The 23,542-nt window shown below is 37.0% G+C and overlaps 1 protein-coding gene across 3 annotated transcripts; it reads left to right on the top strand.

Annotated features, from left to right (window-relative positions):
• Positions 1-437: 437 nt before the first annotated feature.
• Positions 438-22,911, top strand: LOC103034097 (sodium/hydrogen exchanger 3). Of its 3 annotated transcripts, none has more exons than XM_007258269.4 (16): positions 438-882; positions 9,473-9,775; positions 10,921-11,081; positions 11,645-11,723; positions 11,845-12,022; positions 12,696-12,916; positions 13,775-13,977; positions 14,358-14,447; positions 15,055-15,125; positions 15,745-15,874; positions 15,978-16,129; positions 17,255-17,372; positions 18,550-18,717; positions 18,842-18,890; positions 18,999-19,094; positions 21,474-22,911. In XM_007258269.4, exons 1-16 carry the CDS (start codon positions 648-650, stop codon positions 21,758-21,760), a joined length of 2,541 nt encoding a protein of 846 aa, XP_007258331.2. In that variant the 5' UTR covers positions 438-647; the 3' UTR covers positions 21,761-22,911. The 3 variants fall into 3 exon arrangements, with proteins under 3 accessions (XP_007258331.2, XP_049332276.1, XP_007258332.2); XM_049476319.1 differs by lacking the exon at positions 438-882 and adding an exon at positions 3,485-3,506; XM_007258270.4 differs by lacking the exon at positions 438-882 and adding an exon at positions 7,725-8,253.
• The last annotated feature ends 631 nt before the right edge of the window (positions 22,912-23,542 follow it).

The raw sequence follows: 23,542 nt of genomic DNA, 5'->3' as shown, positions 1-23,542 counted from the left end.
ATAAAATCAATATAAAATGTGTTTAATGTACTACTGTTTATTACAGAATCTGGTCTGGCTCATATACAACAGTGTATGGTGTTAAAAATCCCTTTCTGTATTGTAATTTAAAGAGAAAACTGTACAATCTTAATGTAGCTATACTGCACAATATTGATTAAGATAAAGATATATTAAAATAACTTAAAAACCTTTGAACTAAACTATCTTAAATATATATTCTCTCTATACAGCCACTGGTCTAAGTTCAGTTCATGCCGGAGTTGAGTTAATGCTTCTCTAGCTGCACCTGCAGAGCCACAGGTGAGCATGAAAAGGGCGGTGCCTTCAGGTAAGTCCTATCCTCACCTGAGCCGCTATTGGGCACAAGGAGGAGCAATGCCTAAAGGAGGGACAGCCATAGATGCTATATACATGCCACATTCTGGCTGAAACTTTAAGTGATTACAGAAGAAAAGTGGGTAGAAGTATGAAGAAATCATCTGACATGGCAGAAAATTGGCAGATAGTTTGACAAAGTAAAGAATTACAAGGTCAGAAAGGACAATTAAATGCTGGTGGTTTCTGGCAGCAAGTGACAGCTAGAGAAAGAAAGGATCGAAGCTAAAAGAGACTTTATTTAACTTTATTTGAAAAATCTTCGCAACATGGTACTTTTACCACGGCTCAGCCTGCTCCTCACGATCCTGTCGGTCTTCGGCACGCTGTGTCGTGCCAACAGCAGTGGTTCAAGCTCATCAACGGCCACAGAGTCTGAAACGGCCACTACCAACACTTCTACTACCCTCACAACTCTACCCATCGTCACTTGGAAATGGCACCACATAGAAACTCCTTATTTGGTGGCCCTGTGGGTTCTGGTCTGCTGGCTTTGTAAACTAGGTAAGCATCATCTGGAATCTTTCCTTGACTTCTGAAGAGTTTTGCATCACTGATGGATCATCACTGTATTGTGATGATACAGAGTCTAATTTGATGTGCCTGAACAGGTGCTATGTCTATGACTGAATTTTAGAGTGCGTGTGATTTAAATGAATAATTTTTACTAACATAGACTAAACATTGCTTTAACTGACACTGGATAGACTATTTTGTTACACACTTGTAGAAGTAACCAAAAGACATACAAACATAACAAGGGTTATTTAATTTCTCAAAATGTTCATTGTGATTGCAGTTATTTACATTTTGTCATTGCTATTGATCTATACACTATGCTTTTTTGTTAATTAAATGTTTCTACTTATAAAATGATAGTATGTTTGAAAGAGAATATCTGAAATGTGCCTGGTAAAGTGAACGTAGTGCAACTTTAAAACTTTAAAATCTTTTAAAATCTATTGACTGACAGCTGTTCCAGACATACACTTGTTATAAATTCAGAATATCTTAGGGCAGATAGTTGTTTAGGTATTTGATGTAATCATAGAATAATAATCTGTATAATCCATATTTAAAATGTAACAAAAGTCTAGGTTACAGACGATAAATACATTTTCTGTTCTTCTTAGTACGGTGATTTTACAGCAAGAGTTATATATAAAGGATAATAATGCAGTACTTATGGTGTATGTGGAGGTTCCATTCATTAACATGAAACATGAAGATTCTTCACACTCACACAAAATAACTTCTATATCATCTAAACTAGACTTTTCTTAAATAATAATGCACTGGAATGTTCTGTTGGTAACCTAAACGATTTCCCAATGGCATCAATCCAATGATGATAATGGAAGAAAACCAAGGGCAGTTCTCCGAACATGGATTAATTCCAGTTGTAGACAGCATTTTTCTTTTAATGGAAAATAAATTAATGGAAGTCTAAACTAAATCCCTGACTGGGAAATTTTATTATGTTGGACTATGTTATGTGATGCAATGAAATGTAAATCTATTATTTAGATGCATTATTGTATATTACTGACTAAATTAGAGAAGGACTAAAATGATTTCAAGGAATGAAACCAACTCACCTCCCCGTGCACTGTGTATAATGAGTCCTCAAGGGTGTCTGCAAAAGCAGTGGCCCATTTACAGTTTGCCCACAATGAAACTAGTAATGATATGTGTTTGTTTTGTGTAAAGATCTATTATTACTATTATGATGATGATGATGATGATGTAAAGTAGTATTGATTGTAACAGGCTCTTTCAACCTGAACTGAGTCACACTGTGAGTAGTTTTCCATAAAGTGTTCTATATTGTATTGTAGTAGAATCAGATTTCAAGAACTATTAGAACTTGAATTACAGGTCATAGCAAAGGACGTACGTGAGTGAGTGAATGTGTGTGTGTCCCTAAATAAAGGGAGGGAGGTAGGACTCTTTGAAGGGTCATGTAGAAAGGGCAGTGTGAAGTTATAGAATGCTTGTTTAACCTGCTAATTAATGTTCCATTGAATGGTAGACAGTAATTCAGCTTATGAACCATTTTCTTATTTTGGCTATGTCTGCCACCTAGAGGTCACATTGATGCAGTGCAACATTCTTTGCAATACATTCTGTACAGACAGATTTTTTATAAATCTTTCGAAACAGGTCATAGGTTGTTATAAACTGATTATTTACACTTTTACACTTCAAATCATGGAATAATAGAAGATCAAACATGAAACTAAAAACTACAAAATTAAAAGATTAACAATGTGATGATGCTTATTCTTAATTTCAAGTAAGAACATAATATGTTCATGTAATTTCTTTGATAGTTAACTTTGTGAGATGTTTTGATTCACTCGACCAGCCAAGGAAACTGGAAAATACGTAATTTAAAAGCTGGAAGACATTTAAACGTTAAGACCTGCTGACATTTTGTGAATTATCATTGTACCATATCTTGCTTTGAGAAACTTTCACAATGGATTTAGTGTAGAGTCGACTCATTAAGTGAATTAGTTTATGAATCGAGTGCAAATTCAAAACAATGATTCAAAACGTTGTTTACAAACCCATGTTGGTATCATGTATACAAATGTATAAACAGCTACTGGGAAACTCTATGACTGAAAACAGTAAATATTATGCTCTCTTGTCTTTTTAGCATTAAATAAATATACAGCAGGGTAGCACGGTTTAAAAAGCTAGCACAAATCGTCACCAATACTAAATAAATGTTTTTTTTTGTTTGTTTTGTTTTTTTTACTGTTTTAAGGACGAAGCCTAGATATACATTTCTAGTATCGTAACACGACTGTACCTCGTTAAATATGGCGCTGTGTGTCGCCCAATGCGTGTCGGTCTGCGTCGTCTTCTTTGGAAAGTTATTGGTGGGATCATGTTAATTTTACCCGGATACAGCAGTGCTATTTTCTGATTGGCTGTTGTGTAGCTATAATTCTCAGTTTATTGGCTGGTCTGTGGTAAGCCTTTTCTGAGCTCTGCAGGAAACCGCCTGATGCCGCCTATTCGTCCACAGTTAAAAAATAGCGGGGAAACATGGTGATATTTTAGTGATATTTGTGCGTGAGAAAAACAAGGTGTGGCGTCTAAACAGCTTGAAATGCGTGAGTCTCAACTTAATGGTGGTTCTGGTGTTACTCTTTCCAGCGCTTATTACATATAATCACTGCTGGTTTATCAATGGGTCTTGGAAGCAGTAAGTGGGAGTGAATATGAAAAAGAAAAACAAGATAAGGCTCTAAAATGGCAGCTTGTTTTGGTGTTTGTGATGTGAGTGTTATGAGTTTCTTCAAATTGAATATAATCAAGAGGAAGATCACAAGCCATCAAACCAAGCTGAACTGCTTGAATGTTTGCACCAGGAGTGGCGTAAAGTTATCCAAAAGCAGTGTGTAAGAGTGGTGGAGAACATGAATACTTCATGAATAAAAACTTGTTTTCTTTGCATTATTTAAGGTCTGAAATCTTATGTTTGAAAAGTTTCACTAAAATGCCAAAAAAGAGAGTGCCCCATGCCCTTCTTGTGGGGGAAAATTATAGTTATAATGTGCCCTCTATATCATGGAAGTTTGATTATATTTATTAACAATTTCCCCTCCATGGGTGCCCTTCCAGTAGAAATGCACCCCTACTAGACAGTGTTCCAAAGGGCCACGCCTTCCAGTAAAGAAAATGAGGCAGTGCTAAATAAGGTTATCCTACAGGTGCCAAGAAGAGGCTCTAAAATAGCATTTTATTTTTCCTCTTTTAATTCAGAATTAACACAATTGTACTAATCTGTAGTTCAAAAGAACCACCGGATTTACCTACACAGTAAATTTGAGTTGAGTTAAATCAAAAACCTCCATGTTAAATTAACACAGTGTTAAATTTCAACACTCACAGTGTTAATCAACCCTGAACATGTTTAATATCACTGGCACAGTAACTGTATACAGAACATTCCTCACAGAAGCATTTCTTTTCAATATGATATGTGAGTTTAACCATTTTCTAATTTTAAGGTACTCTCACATAAGGATCTCTACCAATCAAAACTAACCAGAACCAATTACAAACGTATACATTTAAAAAAGAAAGCCTTATTTTGCTTTCCTTTATAATTGTATGATATAATATTTTAAATACAACTGATATTATCAGCATTACATGTAGATTTTTACCCCCCTTAGCGAGAAATCGTTCAGAATGCAGATATATATAAAAAAGGTAATTTTCAAACATTCTGTATTACCAATTTTTTTCTTAAAATCTTTATTTTAAATAAGAACAAAAATCTCAGCCTCTGTTCTGAGGCTTTTGAGACCCACACTATATTTCATGAACTTTCAGAGGTGAAACCTAAAGTTTAAACATTTCCATTTGGCCTTTTCCAGTTGTAAGTCATTGATGTTTTGTCCGGCAGACTAAATTAACTGTGACTGAAATGTTTGCTCTGAAAACAAGCCCTGTTGTGTTCTGTTCAGACACTCTTGCAGGCAAAAGCCTCTGAGTTGCTAATAAGATAAAATGAAGGCTGGTAACTTTAGTGTAAAGTAATTTGCATATTTGATTTAGTTCACTGTTAGCAACATTAACTTAATTTAAAAAAGTATATTTAAAAAGTATTAGCTTGTAACACAGCTGTTGTTAAAATACCCATATTGTTTACCTTAAATACAGTGAGTTAATGCGTCACATTTTTGGAAACGTCTGCATTTTTCCCCTATTGTAATGTCTACTCTCACTGCCCGGAGCTGTGTGGCACTGTGGAAATACCCTGAGTTAATAATGGATGGCTTTAAATAACTAATGGCTGCTTCTGTAATTCGCATGTCCTTGAAGGTGCAAGATGCTACGCTAGGTTGGCTTGAACAGGGAATTTTGTTCCATGTATTTGGCAGCTTGTTTTGATGTTTGAAAAAAAAGAAACGGCTTCTTAATAAAAATAATAATATATATACTTGTTCAGCTAGCTTACATTTGAGGCAACTCCCCCCATGTTTAAAAAAGGTTCACCAAAATAGGTGCCAATCAATGGGATAAACTTTGACGGTACTTTGATGGTACACAACAAAGTAAATTGTTGTCACAGATGACAAAGTAAAAAAAAAACATTCTTATTGTACTACTTGATCTCTTCCATCAAATTATGTTTTTGTTTTTAGTTTTAGCCACACCCCCTCTAGAATGTAATGTTCCCATACCATTTACTAGGTGCCATTTTAATTTCACCCCTGCCTTTCACTCAGCCTAAGCCCATCACTGTCTGTTTATATTTTTGAGTCTAGGGCTAAAACTAATTATGTTTGGAAATCCGGCTCAACGGAAATGCAGCTCTAGTTAAAAGAGTATACTGAAAATGTATAATGCTACAACCTTCCGACTTCCACCGGAAAGCCCACACGGACGTTGTGTAAGGATAACATCAATCATTAAAGTGAAGCATCCGCAGAGCAGGAATTAGTTAACATTTTCCTAAAAGTTGTTGAATCATTTCAGCTCAGTTACTGAAAAATGCCCGGTGCAGTTTGTCCATCTCTCGAAAAAGTGGAGAATCTCAACATTTCAAACCACTTTATTTTGAGAAGTATATAAAATAAAACGTCAGCATTAAAAGGCCCTTGGAATGAACAGAACGAAGCTTGATAGTTACATTTTTTTCAACAACAATCCCTGACACACGAGATAAGAAGAACATCAAATGTATCCAAAGAGTCCAGTAAGAACAATGGCAACACAAAAGACCCTGCATGCTTCAAATGCCGAAAGAAATCAATGTAATGATTTGTTAGCACAGTCTGCACCTAAGAATACCCACAATTGTTATGAGAGTTATGAGAAATATGAAATGAATTCAGTTTGAAATGGATCACTGTGGAATTCTCTTTCCTGGGGTGGAACTGAACTGATATGCACATTTAAATCCTCCATACTTATAGCATTATGTTCTAGGCCTGGTCTCTACATAGTTTAGTATTTTTACCTTGTTGAACACACCTCATCTAACTCATTTGTACTTTCTAAACTAAAATGTCCCAATTTAAGGATACAGTTGAGAGCTTGTGCCTTTTAGAACAGTAAATACAAACATTGCATGGCAAAATGTGGCATAAATATGTGGTATATATACAACAAGTTATGTGTATAAAAATGATACCAGACAAATTTAGAATAATGGTCAAGTCTGCTCAAACATCCACACACAAAACATATATATATTCAGAGCCATATTTTAAAAACAAAATCCCAATGAATTTTTTTGAGATCAACCAAAGAACCAAATGTTGGAATTAATACAGTACATTAACAAAAATCCATGATATGAATTATCATTTTTTCTGTTACAATAAGTAACAATCCTATTTAACAAACATGCTTTACTAACTACTTGATTAATAAATATCTCATTTTATGAACTACTCCGGACCCAACACCCATTGCAATGGACTGGACATATTTCTGTCTCTAAATCAATAAATACCCTGCAATCAGTATTCTAAAAAACACAAAGGTTCACACAGGTTTAGTCCGTGAATCAGTATATAAAGAAACACAATACCTGTAGGCTTTACGTAAGTAAAGTATGGTGCCACGGTTTATTCATGATTATAAAGCTGTAAATATGTATTTTTCTGCACAAACTTTTCAGAAATACAAGGATACAAGGATTGCCCATTCTATAATGTCATACGCAGTAGATGCTTAGAGCTTCCACTAGAGGAGAACCTTTACATTGATGAACTAATTGGAAAATGTCTCGCTTTGCAAGGCCTCCTCTACAGTCTGACAAAGAGATGGCTGAGAAGCCGTGTGGAAGCTGTGATGACGTTGTAAGCCATGATGGTAAGGTAGCACTGGTCAAATCGTATGACAGTTCTTATGGCTAAAAGGTGGACCAATTTGTGATGGTGTTCCATCCAGCAGTGGTTAAGCTGTACAATGAAGCAGTTGGCAGCATTGACTGCTTGATTAACTTGTCAGTCTGTACTGACAAACATTCAGACCAGAGAAATCAAAGATCTCCTCTATTTCGAAATGAATGTGGCCCAGTGTCTGGTGAGAGTCCATAAAACAGTGGAAGCAAAAATGGAAGACCCAGCATGTCTCCAGAACCACAGCATGTCCAAGAGAGACCAGGTCACAGACCATTTCAGGATGTAAAGCCTCTACCTCAAGTGCAGTATGACATGGTTGACCACATGCCAAATTACAATAAAAAAAAAAAAATTGGGCCAGCAGAAAAAATGCGGATCTTAAGTGGTTAAACATAACACACTATGTGTGCCAGAAGGTGGTATTTAGCCCCCTCTACAGCTTAAATAGCTCAGTGAGTGTTTCCACTGAACTCCAGCCTTCTCACATCAATGCCCCTCACTGACCTGCACCACAGGACAAAAGGATCACACTGTGAGGGGAAGAAGAAAAAGGACACGGGTTTGAGAAATAAAAAAAAAAGCAACAGAACTGAGTGCCCAACATAAAGGTACAAAGGGATCCTACAGGTTTTCTACAATTCTGGACATTCTGGGCACTTTCAGAAGACTACACCTGGATTGTGTTTCATGAACTAACTACAAAAGAAGCTCGACTTGACCCTGCAGTTGTGAAGGATACAGAAGCAACTTGCAGAGAATTTTTGCCTCTCTTTCAGAATGCCATATTCTACTGTGCTTACGTTGCTGGAGGCCATAATTCTTATTTGCGATGCCTTGGCTGAAGGACAGATTGACGAAGCATCCCAAACCCTACAACTTCATTCAGAGACAAACTTAACAAATGCTTTTATAGTGAAAGTACAATGGCAACATGTGGAAAATCCATACCTTGTAGTTATTTGGATACTTGTGGCTGGAGTGGCAAAGATGTCTGGTATGTGACTTCAAAAACAAGCAATTTTAAATGATGTGGCAATAATCTAAAATTTAGTATTTAATCTGTCAAAACTTTCAAAAAGGCAGTTCATATTTTGGACTTGGAGACAAGTGGCATCAAAACTGAATTATATTGTAGTTCCAGTAAACCAAAGCTCAATGACTAAAAGGCAAAAAACTTAAATCATTAGAAGGACCGTTTACAGAACAATGTGCCATGGTTTAATAAGTTAAGTAACAATTAAAATAATAATGCAATATAGCTGCCTATTATTAGATGACTTACATTCATGTGGTAGAGCTTTAGACTGTTGCAATAAAGTGATTCAAAGTAACTTCTCTAAGATATGCCCTTGGAAAGATGTGCTGAATGTCATAAAGTGATGTTCTGTCCACAGTGAAATTCCTTTACATGTTCTGTCAGGAACTTTCAAAGAACTAGTTTAGAAGCTCTGTTTTGTAGTCATCTTCATATTCTTGTTCACCTGATGTAGCTGAATCTGCTAGTTGCTAAGTGACTAACAGTTCAATAAAACCTGAAGTTAAGTTCTGTGGTCACAGTACAGAGAACTCATCTCTGGTTGTGGGTCTGCAGTCTTCGGAAACTGAACATTAGGCCAAATTTGGCTAAATTTTAGGGAATTTGTTCACTTCAGTGAGAGTTCTATAATTGATTGCACTTCTTCAGTTCGTGTTCTTGCACAGTCTCTCCAGTGGGAAAAGAAAGTACTTAGTCTCGGCTGTCTGCCAAAAATAAGATTCTCTGTGGTCACCTTTGGTGCACTTTGAGCTGGTTTTAGATTAACTCCAGTCTGGAACAGTAGGGAATAATTGGTAATGGGAAGGTTACATGTCAGGATTTTTAAAGCATGTATCACAGCTGTAAGCAGCAGGAAATTCAAAGGTGTTGCAAGAAAGAAGAAATTATTAACATAATTAATAATAATAAAATGTTAGAGATAAAAAAAAGGACTAAACTCTTTTTAATCCTGCTTACTACGGGGCATATCAGTTAGCAAGTGCCATAGTTGCCATGTGTAAAAGCTACTATTAATTGCACAAGTTAAAATGTTCTACAGTTGTGGCCGACAGAGATCAAGTTGAAAATATTGGAGCATTTCTTTATTAACATTTCTGACCTTCTGTTGAAATTGCTGTCTTGATCACTGCACTTATACATCCTGTATAAACCTGCTTATTACTCTGTTTCTTTACAGTGGTCCAACTGAATACCCGGCTTAAAAGCTTCTTTCCCGAGAGTGGACTTCTCATCATCTGCGGTTTCATTCTGGGAGGGATTGTCTGGGGTGCGGACAAGGCCCAGACCTTCAAACTCACACCAAGAAACTTTTTCTACTTCCTGCTACCACAGATTATCCTGGACACGGGATACTTCATGCCAAATAAGCTTTTCTTTAGCAACCTAGGTGCCATCCTCGTCCACGCTGTTATTGGAACCGTCTGGAATGCTGGGGCTGTGGGCGTGTCCCTCTGGGGCTGCTGGTTGGGAGGAGCCATGGGTATGTTTAAATGATGTTGTTGCTGCAGATCTAGGGCTTACCTGGGCCTGCAGCAAGTTATACACATATCTACGTATTTAATATTACAGAAAACATTTAGTGACTCTAATTAGACGCACAAGGTCAGGCTCCATCTCATTAATTTGACTACAATGGCAGTCCTAGCTGAGTAGCTGGTAGTTAGTAGTTAGTAACTCAGACTCAAACGCTGGGTTTTAGGCAAAACTACACATTGTTAAACACAACAAATCACCACAGAGAATTAACAAAATGCTGTTCTGGCCACTTTTAAAAACTAAATCATTTAAGAAACATTTCTAAGTATGCAGTGAAGTTAACTGAAGCCAGCAGGAGTTCCTTTCTGTACTGCGCAATGCTCAGAGCTTAAATGTATTGTTTTTTTTTGTTTTGTTTTTTGGGCAACACTTATGTAGATTAAATGGTGTAACAACATGATAAACAAGTAAAAATGGTTTGCACAGCTTATAAAACAGTTCTGGTAATAAAGTAATAAAATAAAATAAAAAGTAAGTGGGGGTGGTCCAGTAGTCTAAAGCGCTGCCACTATGAGCGGGAGGTTGGAGGTTCAAACCCTCGCTCATGCAGCTGTGCCATCAAGCTGCCAGCGCTCAGAGGGAGCACAATTGGCCCTGCTCCCTCTGAGAGCATAGATGGCGCTCTCTCCCCACATCGCTAAAGGGTGATGTCCACAGCACAGGGCGTCTGTGAGCTGATGCATCAGAACCAAGTCGCTGCGCTGTCCTTCAAGCGCGCCGCTTGGCAATGCTGCATCAGCAGCAGCTTGAAAAGAAGCGGTGGCTGGCTTCACATGTATCGGAGGAGGCATGTGCTAGTCTTCACCCTCCTGGTGTGTTGGGGCATTACTAGTGATAGAGGGAATCCTAATGAGTGGGTTGGGTAATTGGCTGTGTAAATTGAGGAGAAAATGGGAAAAATTAGAAATAAAATGATAAACAAACAAAAGTAAGTGGGGGTGTCTGTATTAAACTGAACTATAGAGGCAATTTCTCAACCCTCAACACATACACAATAATATTGTTAAAAAAAGAAAAAAACACACATCATGAAAATAGCAGTTCTCTGTAATGCAAGCTGTTTATTTTGTATTTGTAACTGCTCTTTAGGTGATCTCAACATCGGACTGTTGCAGTTCCTGCTCTTCGGCAGCTTGCTGGCAGCTGTGGACCCTGTAGCTGTGATTGCTGTGTTTGAGGAGGTGCACGTGAACGAGGTGCTCTTCATCTGGGTTTTCGGAGAGTCGCTGCTCAATGATGGAGTCACTGTGGTTAGTTCATTCTACCTTTACTCAAGTTACCGTACTTTAGTAGAAGTTGTAATCTACACTCATTGGCCACTTTATGAGAAACACCTACCATAGTACCTCGCTAAGTTACATTTTGTGACTGTATATCAAATGCAGTGGAGTTATGTGGTAGAAGTCTTAGGTGCTTAGGTCTATTTCTAATCTGAACCTAACAGTGTGTCTGATGTGTGTCAAAACCTTCAGTTAGACACTGCAGTGACTGATACATTTGTATCAGCATCACATACTAGTATGCCTTGACAATGTCAATGTCACTGCTGTGCTAAATCACAAAATCATAATCATAATGGTCAGAAACAGGTTATGGTTGGATCTTTTTGGTTAATTAACTTTTGCATCAGCTGAATGTAGGTCTGAACTTTAAGGCCTAGTTTAAACATTACTCTGTCCTTATGTTTGAGTTTACAAGTTACTCAAATGTGTTCGGAGGAAGGTTGGGTTTTCTAAATAAATGTTTGCAGTGCTCAATGTTTATTGACTAATTTGTTTTCCTCACATTTGCTCATTCTGACTTGCTCACACAGGTGCTTTACAATGTCTTTGATGCCTTCGTGTCTCTGGGAGGGGAAAAAATCAACGCAGGGGAGATCATCAAAGGCATTGGTATGCGCATAAATCTTCAAATCGCTACATACAGTTCTGAAATATTCCTCTTTATATTGCATTCTAATGCTTGATAGATATTTTAAAAACATTTTTTCACCTTTTTTTTTTTTCTCCTCAGTCTCATTTTTTGTAGTGTCCTTCGGAGGATCAGCGATTGGTGTCATATTTGCCATCATCATCTCCCTGTTGACCAAGTACACAGGGAAGGTTCAAATCATTGAGGCTGGGTTCATCTTCGTCCTGGGATATCTGTCCTACCTCACCGCTGAGATGCTTTCACTCTCAGCCATCCTTTCGTAAGAAAATATTAATTCCTGATACAGGGGGGTGGGAAATATGTAAACTAGTTGACCAGATGAATATACAATAGATGATACATGTCTGTATTAGCTGGAGGTGGGAAAATGCAGATTTACCATTTTAAAGTGGAATGGGACCTTTTTTCTAAATAGTAAAATAGTGCACGCACGCACACACACAAGTGGAAAACAGTAAGCATTGATTCCAGACAGCAGTGAGGGTTAAAGGCTCTGCTCAAGGGCTCAACAGTGACAGCAGGTCAAGCTATTGTATCAAACCCACAACCTCTCATTACAGTTGAGCCTCTACATAAAGAATTTGACTAAAAGAAAAAATATGTGCACTAAAATGACCATACCCTTATTAAATGCAGCATAAAAAAAATCCAAAATGTAAAATTTAGCAAGTTAACAGTGAGCGTGCATAAGAAGCTACATAAGATACATAAGTTATAAAGATTAAAAAAGATTACAGTGTAATCTTTTTTATTATAGAAGAGGTTGTTTTAGTTATTTTCAGTACAACACATTATTTGAAGAAAACCCGTTGCATACAACTGTAATTATAGCTGAACGACTAGAAATCTCTTAAATATTCACTAATGTGACCTTAGTGCCTCTAACTTGCCTGAATTTACTGACAGACTGACTGTGTTCTTTTCTGTTACAGAGTTACTTTCTGTGGCGTGTGCTGTCAGAAATATGTGAACGCCAACATGGATGAAAAGTCTGTTACCGCTGTGCGCTATGCTATGAAGGTGTTCGCCAATGGCTCAGAGACAATGATCTTTGTCTTTTTGGGTGTAACAGCCATTGATAGTGTAATCTGGGTGTGGAACACTGGCTTCATCTGTCTCACAATACTCTTCGCTATAATCTACAGGTTCATTGGTGAGTATGTTAACTCACTATTGTTAACAGTAAGCACGGCCAATATGACAAAATGATATAGTATATTCAGTATATCTACAACACAATAAACAACTGCATTTAGCTGTAATGGGGTGGAGTGCTACAGACAAGCAGCTCTCCAGACCAGAGGGTTGTTGAACCCAACTGCAGAATAGTAGATCTCAAAGCAGGTAAACCCAGGAAAATTAAGAAAAAAATATTAAAATAAGCTCAAAGCGGAATCAAACCCAAAAAATTCCGCTGCTCTGGCTAATGAATTGGGATGTGACAGAAAACAACTGCCCTTATGAGAAGAAACAAGTGAAAAAAAAAAAAAAAACTGATCTGCTTTCCTTTAGTACTGGTGTATCCAGGTGTTGGGGATCAGCCAATCAGCCCCCAGTGCTGGTCTGGAGCGCCCTCTGGCGCCTTGGAGTACACCTCGGCTGGGCACCAGCCTTTACAGTAGCTATAGAGAGCCAGGAATGACACCTAAAAAACCTCAAAAGTAAAATAAATGTAAAAAAAAAAATAGTGTTTCACAAATTTGTCTCTGTCTTCTTGTACACGGCACCTGTATTATAAAGAAACGTCATAGTGCCAAGTAATGGATCCATTGTTGTCCATTCTCATTTTTAAGAAAATTATAATTTATATTTAAATAATAAACATATATATTATTATACTTGTGCATTTATACCGTACGATGTGAAATAGATTTTGTCCATTCCACAAATAATTCTTGAATAAAAATCATGACATCATATCATGATGTTAGACTGTATTTTTGTGCATCACTCATCTGTAATTAAAAGTATTTATCTCACTCTGTTGTGTGGATGTGTTTTGGTTCTTCAGGAGTTTTCACCTTGACTTGGTTCCTAAACCAGTACAGGCTGGTTCCCATAGAGGTGATTGATCAGCTGGTCATGAGCTATGGTGGTCTGCGTGGGGCTGTGGCTTATGGTTTAGCAGCCTCGTTGGATGAGACCAGAATCCCAGAGAAGAACCTGATAATCAGTACAACACTGATTGTGGTGTACTTCACTGTTGTGATTCAGGTAATTGTTTCAGATTGATAACATTCAGTATGAATCGAAACAGATGTAATACAATTTTTTTTTACTTTGTTTACATTTTGATTCAGAATTTCTGATTACACATATGTGGACATGCTTACAAAACAGAATTTAGATTGATGATATGGTTATTCTGATGTATCTTATTATAGTATTTTCAAAGGTTTGCTTGTTTTAAATGGAAATAAATAGTAAAGGCATTCAAATAAATTGTGAAATTGTAATTAAAACATATCTAAATTTTTTAACTTCAGCATTCAGTCATGTTTTTTTGTTTATTGAATGTGTGGATGAAAAAAAACATGCTTTTATATAAATATTGTTTTTATGTAAGTATTCAAAAACCATCGTTCTTTCCCCAGGGTCTCACTATGAAGCCCATTGTCAAATGGCTCAAAGTAAAAAGAGTTGAGCCAACTGACCTCAAACTTATTGAGAAAGTTAACAACAGGGTAAGTACGCATTGTGTTTTTTATTTGACTATTGCAGTATATATATACTTTTTTACTCATTACAAAATGTGCCCTTAACTTGTGTGAGGACATTTACTACATCACTACACCATACACCACATCTCAAAGCATTTTAACTTCAAATAATGTAAACATGTATACATGTAAATCTTTTTTACTTTTATTTGACCATTTCAAAAGTAAGGGCTAGCTGTAATGACTGGCCTAGAGTTAATTTCCTTTCTGTCACTTTTGCACCATTTAATGTGGAAAAGAAAAATAGAAAAATTGTTGCACTTTCGTGATGCACTGTATGTTGTGGGTGGACTAATAACTAGACTTTTTGAATCAGTAGCATTAAAGGATGATTTTTTAGTAATTTTCTAAGCTCAGCATTCAGATCCCATGGATGGGCCTATATTTGTAAAAGGGTAATGTTTTGTTTTGCTTCCATTATTATTATTTTTTTCATTAACTTGGGTAAGATGTTACCCATTACCCATACATTCATTGAAGAAGTTATTTAAAATAGAGCAAAAACACAGAGAGGGCATCTAAGTTCTTGTTTTATTTTTCCTAAATGTGATGTCATGCATTTGATTTACAGGCGTGTGAGCACGTTCTGGCAGCAATGGAGGACATCGTTGGACGCATAGGAGATAACTGGTGGACCCGAGGGTGAGCAATATAGATGTAATATGAGGATCGTGGCTTTGTGTTTTTAAAAGTCTTTAAGTGTGTTTGCAACCACTTCACATTCCAATTATCAGTGTTTTACTGCAGTTATCTGATTATTTAAGTAGTCATGTAAACAGCTTACTCTGATTGTTTCAGAGATCTGGTAAAGATCTGGATTTTAGGGCAGTAAACTATAACCAGAGTATTCTCGGATTTCTCAGTCTAAATTACTGGAAAATCAGCAAGTGGCACTTAACACAGCACTTGTAAGGTGGTGACAAAATCAACGTTTGAACCAACACTGAAACTTCTAGCGCATGTTTGTTCACATTATGACTCAATGTGTTAAAAAAAACACAACATAAAGTTTGGGTTTTACATGATGTTTACATCACATCTTATTCTGTGAATTTATTGGCTGGTTGCAAAGTAAAAATCCAATTATTGACCTACTGATGTACACTCTGATGTAAACTTTTCCCATTTTCTTATTATCTAAATTAATTTATGAATTCTATTTAAACGCAGTGGTCGGATTACTAACAAATTTTGTCCTTTATTATTTCTTTTAAACCTACACTTTCTTATTTTCTGATCTGCGTACTTGTCTCTGTTTCAGCTGGAAGCGTTTCGAGGACACCTACATCACCTGGTTTTTGATGAAGCCAGAAGCCAGAAAGAACAGAGATTACCTTTTCAGCATTTTTCACAAACTGAATATGGAGGATGCCGTCAATTATGTTACTGAGGTGAGGGCTGGGATGATTCCTGTATTTTCTTCTATATTTGGCTGTACCTTCCAAATGAGAAAAACTCATTCTTAATCACTTCTTAATCACTTCTCTGCATTAGGGAGAAAAGCGTGGATCTCTAGGCTTCCTGCGCAGTGGTGAGGGTACTAATGTGGATTTCGAAAAGAAGCATGGTATGGAGTTTTCAGGAGTCATGCCTGACATCACCTCTGAGCTGGACTTCGGCATCGACAACGTGCCAGTGACCTCCATGTACGTAATAAAATTATTTCAGTGAGTTGTTGTGTAAGGCAAATGAGTATGAAGTGTGAAGCTTTTAAATATTTTTACAAACTCCACACAGTGTATTTACACATTTATGAAAGATATTTATGAAAAAATATATGTTCAGACCAGTAAACTGTACCATTTTAGACCTAATTCTTTCCTTTTGATAAATTGTGACAATCAGAAGCAAATTGGCAGATCTATTACTTTTATTTTTTGTAAAGCATTTCATATATGAATTTAAAAATAGATTAAAAACACATGACATATATATCACCATGGGTTCCACTAGTTCCACTTATATCAAAGAGTGCAGGAGTGCACTCCTATCCTGGTTGTCTGGTCTCCAGCTAAGCTTGGTAGTTGCCTTACTCAAACACACATCCATCAAATAATTAGTAAAATTCTAGGCAACATGGCTGATATTGAGTAGAGAAACTCCCTTACTTTACTGGAGATCAATCCTCAAGAATAAGAGTTGGGCACCCCTGATAGCAGGATTTTTGTCGTTTTTGATCGCTTTCTTACAGCCAGATCTTCTCTAGTGTGTTATAAGGTTAAAATGATGTAATGGGTTCAGCTATATTACTATAAAGGCCCTTTTTACATATAATAGAACTTGGTTTGTAAGCTTGGTTTGTAGTTATTCTGTTTTAAAAGAATTGTCATATTTCTGGTATTTATCTTAAGGGAGGCTAAGAGAACTCCTGCAGACTTTACATCGGTTATCACTGATTTCTTGTTCAGGCACACCTAATATTGGTTATTTGATGGTCTAGAGCACAGAAATCACTAAACTCTGCTGGTCTCTGGCCCCACCCCTACCTTAAGGTCATGTCCCTAGACCTACTTCACAGTCCAGAAAGTGTAAATAGACACCAGTATGTCCTTCAGATACAGTCACAAGAGTGAGCTGAGCAGGGCGAGTAAACACAGGCTGTTTATAACAGACACACTATTATGTTGTATCTATTCCTTTATTGTTGTTGCATTGAGGAGGTTAGTCTGTTCAGTCTGACCTTGGAAACAAAATAATGACACACTGACAATGACAGCGTAAAGAAAACAAAAAGCGAATGTAATGCTGACATATGTCCTTTTTCCACCCAGACGGAACCCTGTTCCCTCAGTGTCTCTGGACATTCATGAACAAGATATGAAGAGCATGAGTGAGGACTTCAATGCTCACCACCTACTGCAGCAGAATCTGTACAGGAGCAGGAAAAATGTATGTAAAGCAGTTCTCAAACACATCTGAGAAAAAAGTCTATACACACCTTTCTGAAATGTACCTATATAGATAATTAACCATTTGACTAAATCTTACTAATACTTCAATAACTAATAAAGCTTTTGTATTTGATTATTATTGAAGATTTGTTCTCTAATGGGACCTGTTTTTCTGCATACTGTACTATCCTTTTTGACTTTGTTCTTCAATGAACAAGACCCCTCTGAACCACCACAGAGCAGAAATGGTGAGGTGGTGGTGTGTTAGTGTGTGTTAAGCGCTGGTACATGTGGATCAGACACAGCAGAGCTGCTGCAGATTTTTAATATACAGCTCTGGACAAAAAAGAGACTACTATAGTATCTTAATGAGTTTCTCTGATGAACATTGTTGTTGTATTATATAAACTATGGACACAGAGTTCAGCAATCAATATATGGTGGAATAACCCTGGTTTTTACTTACAGTTTTAATGCATTTTGGCATGATCTCCTCCACCAGTCTTACATACTGCTTTTGGAAACCTTAATACCACTCCTGGTGCAAAGATTCAAGCAGTTCAGCTTGGTTTGTTGGCTTGTGATCATCCATCTTCCTCTTGATTATATTTTAGAGGTTTTCAATTTGGTAAAATCAAAGAAACTCATAATTTTAAGCTGTCCCTTATTTTTTTTCCAGAGCTGTTTTTAAAAAATAGATATACTGTAGACACCTACTCTAACCACTGATAAAGGACTAGAGGATGACCTGGAACACAAACAAGCATTGAGTTGATAGATACAGTGTTAAAAACTCCAGCAGCACTGCTGTGCCTGATACAGTCATAGCAGAACAACACACACCAACACATCACCATCATGTCAGTGTTACTGCAGTGCTGAGAATAAACCACCACCCAAATAATACCTGCACTGTGGTGGTCCTGTGGGGTCCTGATCATTGAAGAACAGGGTGAAAGAAGGATATGGGCTTTTTCCCTCCACTGGTAAATCTTAGGAACAACCCACGAGTTTGCATTGCTTTGCTTTTGCTTACTAATTAGCAACGTGTAGGGTGTTACAAAAGTGTTAAATAGATTTTATAACATAAGTCACAAAATAACCATCTTGTGCTACTGATAGATACTACTAGCCACAATGTATTAATATATTAAATATGATATATTTGTCTGCAGCACCGTCACAAGTACAGCCGCAGTGACTTCACCATCAACCAGAGCGAGGATGAGGTGCAGGAGATCTTTCAGAGGACCATGAGAAACCGACTCGAATCCTTCAAGTCTGCCAAGATGGGCGTCACTCCTGTCAAGAAAATCACAAAGCACCCAAAACCAAACCATAAAGTAAGAGCATCCAGACATTAAGAAATCATAAAAGAACATACTTTTACTAAATATGTACGTTCTATAGAATATGTAAAAAAGCAAATATGCCTCCAGTCTAACACCCTTCTGTATTTTTTTACAGATGTCTAATGTAAAAACGACAGATAAAAGCTATCCATATGGAGATGAAGGTAACACGTCTATCTTATTGTCCTTTTTGGATGTATCTGATTAATGGAATTTCATAGATGCCTAAGTTTAACGCTTTAATTTTCTTTTTCTGTCTTTATGTTGAATAGATTTTGAGTTTTCAGAAGCAGACAGTGCCTACAGTGGTGATGGTGCTGCTGCACGTGGCAGTCCTCCTGTGAGAGCCCCTCCATATTCATTGGGAGGTGAGTGTTTTAATTAAAAAATGTACGAGCACACTTGTTCCTACATTTGCATTTTCATTATGGTACTGACCAGAAACTGTGTTTTTTGTAATCTTTCAAAATCTTTTGAGTTCTGTGAGCTCTGTTCACCTCAAAACTTGCTAGAATGAAAGAATAATCAATAACATGCTTCTGATAAAGCTTGCTGTGCTGATGCTAGTGCTATTAGAGGAACAATATTAGCAGATCAATTGTTCACAGTTACTTTTACAAAATATTGATTTAACCGTTGAATAGATTATGTATTACCTTTGTGTGAATGTGGCAACAAGTCAGCCAGACAGTTATTTTAGCCCAAAACTAAACCAATTGCATCAGAGCACCGAGTACAAGCGAGGAACAGGCACAACGTGCAGTGTGACTTTTTTTTTAACATCGAAAGAAAAAAAGGAGAAGAAAACCTTTACTTCCCTTCACCCCTCAGCTTTAACCTTGTATCCATAAACATATACTAACTCACTATACTGACGCCAGCCTTACTAACTGGGAATAGAGAACTAGCCACACTAGTAGTTTCAGTTTAATCTGACTTGTATCTTGAACCCACTGTAGCGTACATTCAGCATGCTAACCTGTTTAAAGTAAAAATTGTCCGTTCTACAGAAAACATAGATCTTTATAGCAGTGATAATCCTAAATGCCTCACAGTAGATGAGGAACCTGTCCTTGTCTCGGCCTTGTCTCACATAGAAAAGTCATTATACCTAGACATGTTCCAGCCAGCATTATCATGCTTCATTATCTATAGTATCTACTGTGAAATCTATGGGTAGATAGATTTTCAAAATTCAAGATTTTTATTGTCAGGTCACAGAGTACAGGTGTACATGTGAGTGAAAAAACTTGGGTGCAGATTCCCACCAATGTGCAGAGAACAATATTTACAAGAATAATAATAAAAGAAAATATAATATAAAATAAGATATACAGATAGCTTTCAGTATAAACAATATACACAATACGATCAATGACAATACACATAATAACTTACACTAAAGACAAATATTGCACAGAAATATTTAAATATGCGATGCTACTAAGCAAATATACAAAGATTTACATTTACACATCTGTGTCAACAGTAGGTACAACTTATAGTAGCTGAATCCATCCATTAGAATGGCTTGTTCACAAACATTTTGGACATAAGGGGCACTATCTTACCCCCTGCGTAAGGCGTGTTGTGATGCTCATTGCTGTCTTACACCCCACCAACAGTCTATTTTCAAGCCTTGCGTCTGCACCTTTAAAATAGTAAAGACGCTTATGAATATATCTATGCTTATGGGCGTGGTGGTCTGGAGGTGAGGTGTGTTTAGGTACATTTCTGCGTATTGCTATCTTGGCGACAGGACATTCAGCATTCGTACACCCCTCACCCCCCTCCCTCCTAATTACACAAACTCAAATATTTTTGCGCACTCAGTGCCTCATTTTATCGAACTATAACCGAGCTTGATTTAGGGCATCAGTGTGTCTTTGGTTTCGAGGAACCAAAAAAGGCCTTGTGCTCAAAATGCACAAAAGGCAAAATAATAAATGGATCAGTGTGTCACTTGTATTTTGCTTTAAGAGCCAGGGGCCCTATGACTTTAGCACATTGATATAACAGAGCGGCACTACTGTGCTTCTCAGCAGAGGAACGGACTTGCACATTCATGTTGTAAAGGTGTGCCAGCAGCTCATTTAAAGGAGAAGAGCAGGGAAGAGCAATGTTATTTTATTTTTAATTCTGTTTATTGTTGAGGTGTAATTTCAGTCAGTGTTGCACCTGTGTTTTCTACCACCAAAATAACATAATGCCAGAAATTTACCTGAACACAGCTTATTTACAGAACACCACGCCCATCAGTGTAGGTATAGTCAAAAACTCTGATGCTATTTTAACAGCGTGGACGCAAGACGTGAAAAATCACAATTTCGTTTCGATTATCACATGTGATGCGAATGAAAATAAAATCTCCTTGCATCCTTGAATGTAAGATAGGAATGAGCATTGTGATGTGCCTTGTGCAGGTAGGGCCATAAGAAGACTGTACTGATAAGAAGGTCAGCCTAGAAAATGTAAGGTAAAATTTGCATTTAAAACTTGATAGAAACTCGCCTGTGCCATTAAGGGTTTGCTTTAATGATCTGAGCTGCATAATTAATAAAAGGGAAGAAAAAGTCAATGGCATTTTAAAATACAGTTTAAACTCTTTTTTTTAAATATTATTTACGATTATATTCAGTTAAAAACGCTGTACATTTTTGCTGTACCTTTTCCAAATGTGAAACGGCCTAAAAGTTTCAGCAATTAAATCAGGCATTAAAGCAGCTTCATGCTTCTGTTCTCTGTAGGTGGCATAGAGAACCCAGCATTCATGCCAGAGATGGACACTCCTCCACCTCCCTGGCTAACAGAGGCTGAAACCAACACCGGTGTTGCACCTTCTCAGAGAGCACAGCGCCAGCTACCCTGGAGCCCCACCAACCTCCGCCGCCTCGCGCCTCTGAGGCTCAGCAACCGCTCCACAGACTCCTTTGTGATGGCTGATGTTGCTGCCGCTCCAGATTCATCTGATGAATCACCCAAAGAACCATCCGAGGAAGAAAGGGATGGTCAAAGGGATGGTACCCATATGTAGACTCCATATTATTTAATATTATCTTGCCAAAACATTTGATCAGTTTGCTGTATATATAAATCTTTTGTCCAAGAGTTTGAGTTTTAAATGTATAATATCAGTTCCTTGAAACTCTGTTGTGTTTTATTTTGTTCTGTCTTCATCTCTTTGTGGTGGAGACATTTATAAAAGCACTTTATCGCTCTGACAGCAGACCAGTCCTAGGGTCAGACAGTAAATGGTTACAGTGATATTTTCTTGTGCACATTTAATGGAAGAAAAGGTCATCTGTTGCATTTAATATTAGAAATATTATTTTGAGCTTTTGTTTTCTTCCATAGCGTCTGTCAGCTGTGTGTCTTATCACAACATTCTTATACACGCTTATAGATTTTCAATAGTTATTTAGATACTAAATAATGTACCACCCCCAGCTGAAATAGAGATTTCTACCGATTCTGCCTCTACTGATTCTTTTTTACATACTTGTGAGCTTGTGAGAAGTTCCAGTACCCCAAAGAGTAAAATGTAGCAGTGCCATATGCTCACTCTGTGCTCCCTTATTTTGATTTTGAAAGCACTATTTGCCAGAGGTCAAAGATATATTGACACAAACAGACAGACTTAGATGAGTTGATTTGATTTGATTTGATTTGATTATCTTAAACTACCCTACCCATTAATATATTCCTGGATTAGCCTTAAAACACCTATAAATACATACAGAATAAACAGTGAATATTGTCAGGTTGCATCATCTTATGCTGCTTCAGATTCTTAGCCTCCTTAAGTGGTTTTATTTGTTATTGGTCAATAGTGAACTATTCTGTTTCTGTGTTCGCTTATTTATTGATGCACAATTCAAGTCGTTCAGACCCCTGTGCTCTTTAAAGGTGTGTTTTTATGTGCTAATGAAACATGTCGGCTAACTGTGATTTTCTGTGTTGAGGTTTAATCTCAACATGTTTAGGTCATACTTTCTTCAGACGTGTTAGAAAAACATTTGATTCCATATGAGAAAATAATTTTACCGCAAATCTAGAAATATGCTTTCGACACATTTTACGAACCATTAAAATCTGAGTTTCGGGAATGAATAAAACCTTGTTTCTTGTGTATGTAAATGTTTGTTGTATAGTAAATAAATGTATTTATTAAAACATTTAGTGAAAGAGCCTTTATTTTCTGAGATTCTTACGGTAAAGGGGCACACGTTTTCTGGTATTTTTTTGTGTTTGAAATCAACAAACAGCATTTGTGGCAAACTAATTTAAATATATTGTTGAAAATGTTACTTAATATTAGATCAACCTAAAAATGTGCAAAATGTAACACCCTACTAATTCATTATTTGGGGCAAATCCCTTTTGCAGCTTTGAATCACTTCTGTTTCCAGCTTAGATATTTTCAGCCACTCTTCCTTGCAGAATGCTTCAGGCTTTATAATAACTTAAGTTTAATTTGGAAGAGTTACAACAAGCAAATGCCACCCATCTGGTGGAATGGCCCAGAAGGGTTTAGACCAGGGGTATTTAATTAGAATTCAGTTCTGTCCAGTTAGAGAAAATTTCCCCAGGCCAGGGTCCGGACCGTCGTCATTTTTAACTTGTGTTATGATTCAGTATTATATACTATATACTGAAGAAGCCTAGTAGTTCTGTCATGTTCTGTCTGTTTATGTCATCAACAACTGAAAGACAAAACAAGTTACACATACTAGTATATTTCAACAAATTTTTTTGTTTTAAATAGGCCTGTCACAATAATTACATTATCAACCTATCATAAAATAAATGGAAACAC

Source organism: Astyanax mexicanus, chromosome 3 (genome assembly GCF_023375975.1).
Source record: "Astyanax mexicanus isolate ESR-SI-001 chromosome 3, AstMex3_surface, whole genome shotgun sequence".
NCBI classification, from domain to species: Eukaryota; Metazoa; Chordata; class Actinopteri; order Characiformes; family Acestrorhamphidae; genus Astyanax; species Astyanax mexicanus.
Note: the sequence above shows the minus strand (reverse complement) of the source record. Positions and strands in the feature narration are given on the sequence as shown.

Coding starts and splice junctions, on each gene's coding strand:
- LOC103034097 (XM_007258269.4), top strand. CDS start 648: ATGGTACTTTTACCACGGCTCAGCCTGCTCCTCACGATCCTGTCGGTC. Junction 15,126..15,744: donor GATAACTGGTGGACCCGAGG/GTGAGCAATATA, acceptor TCTCTGTTTCAG/CTGGAAGCGTTTCGAGGACA. Junction 17,373..18,549: donor TGTACAGGAGCAGGAAAAAT/GTATGTAAAGCA, acceptor ATTTGTCTGCAG/CACCGTCACAAGTACAGCCG.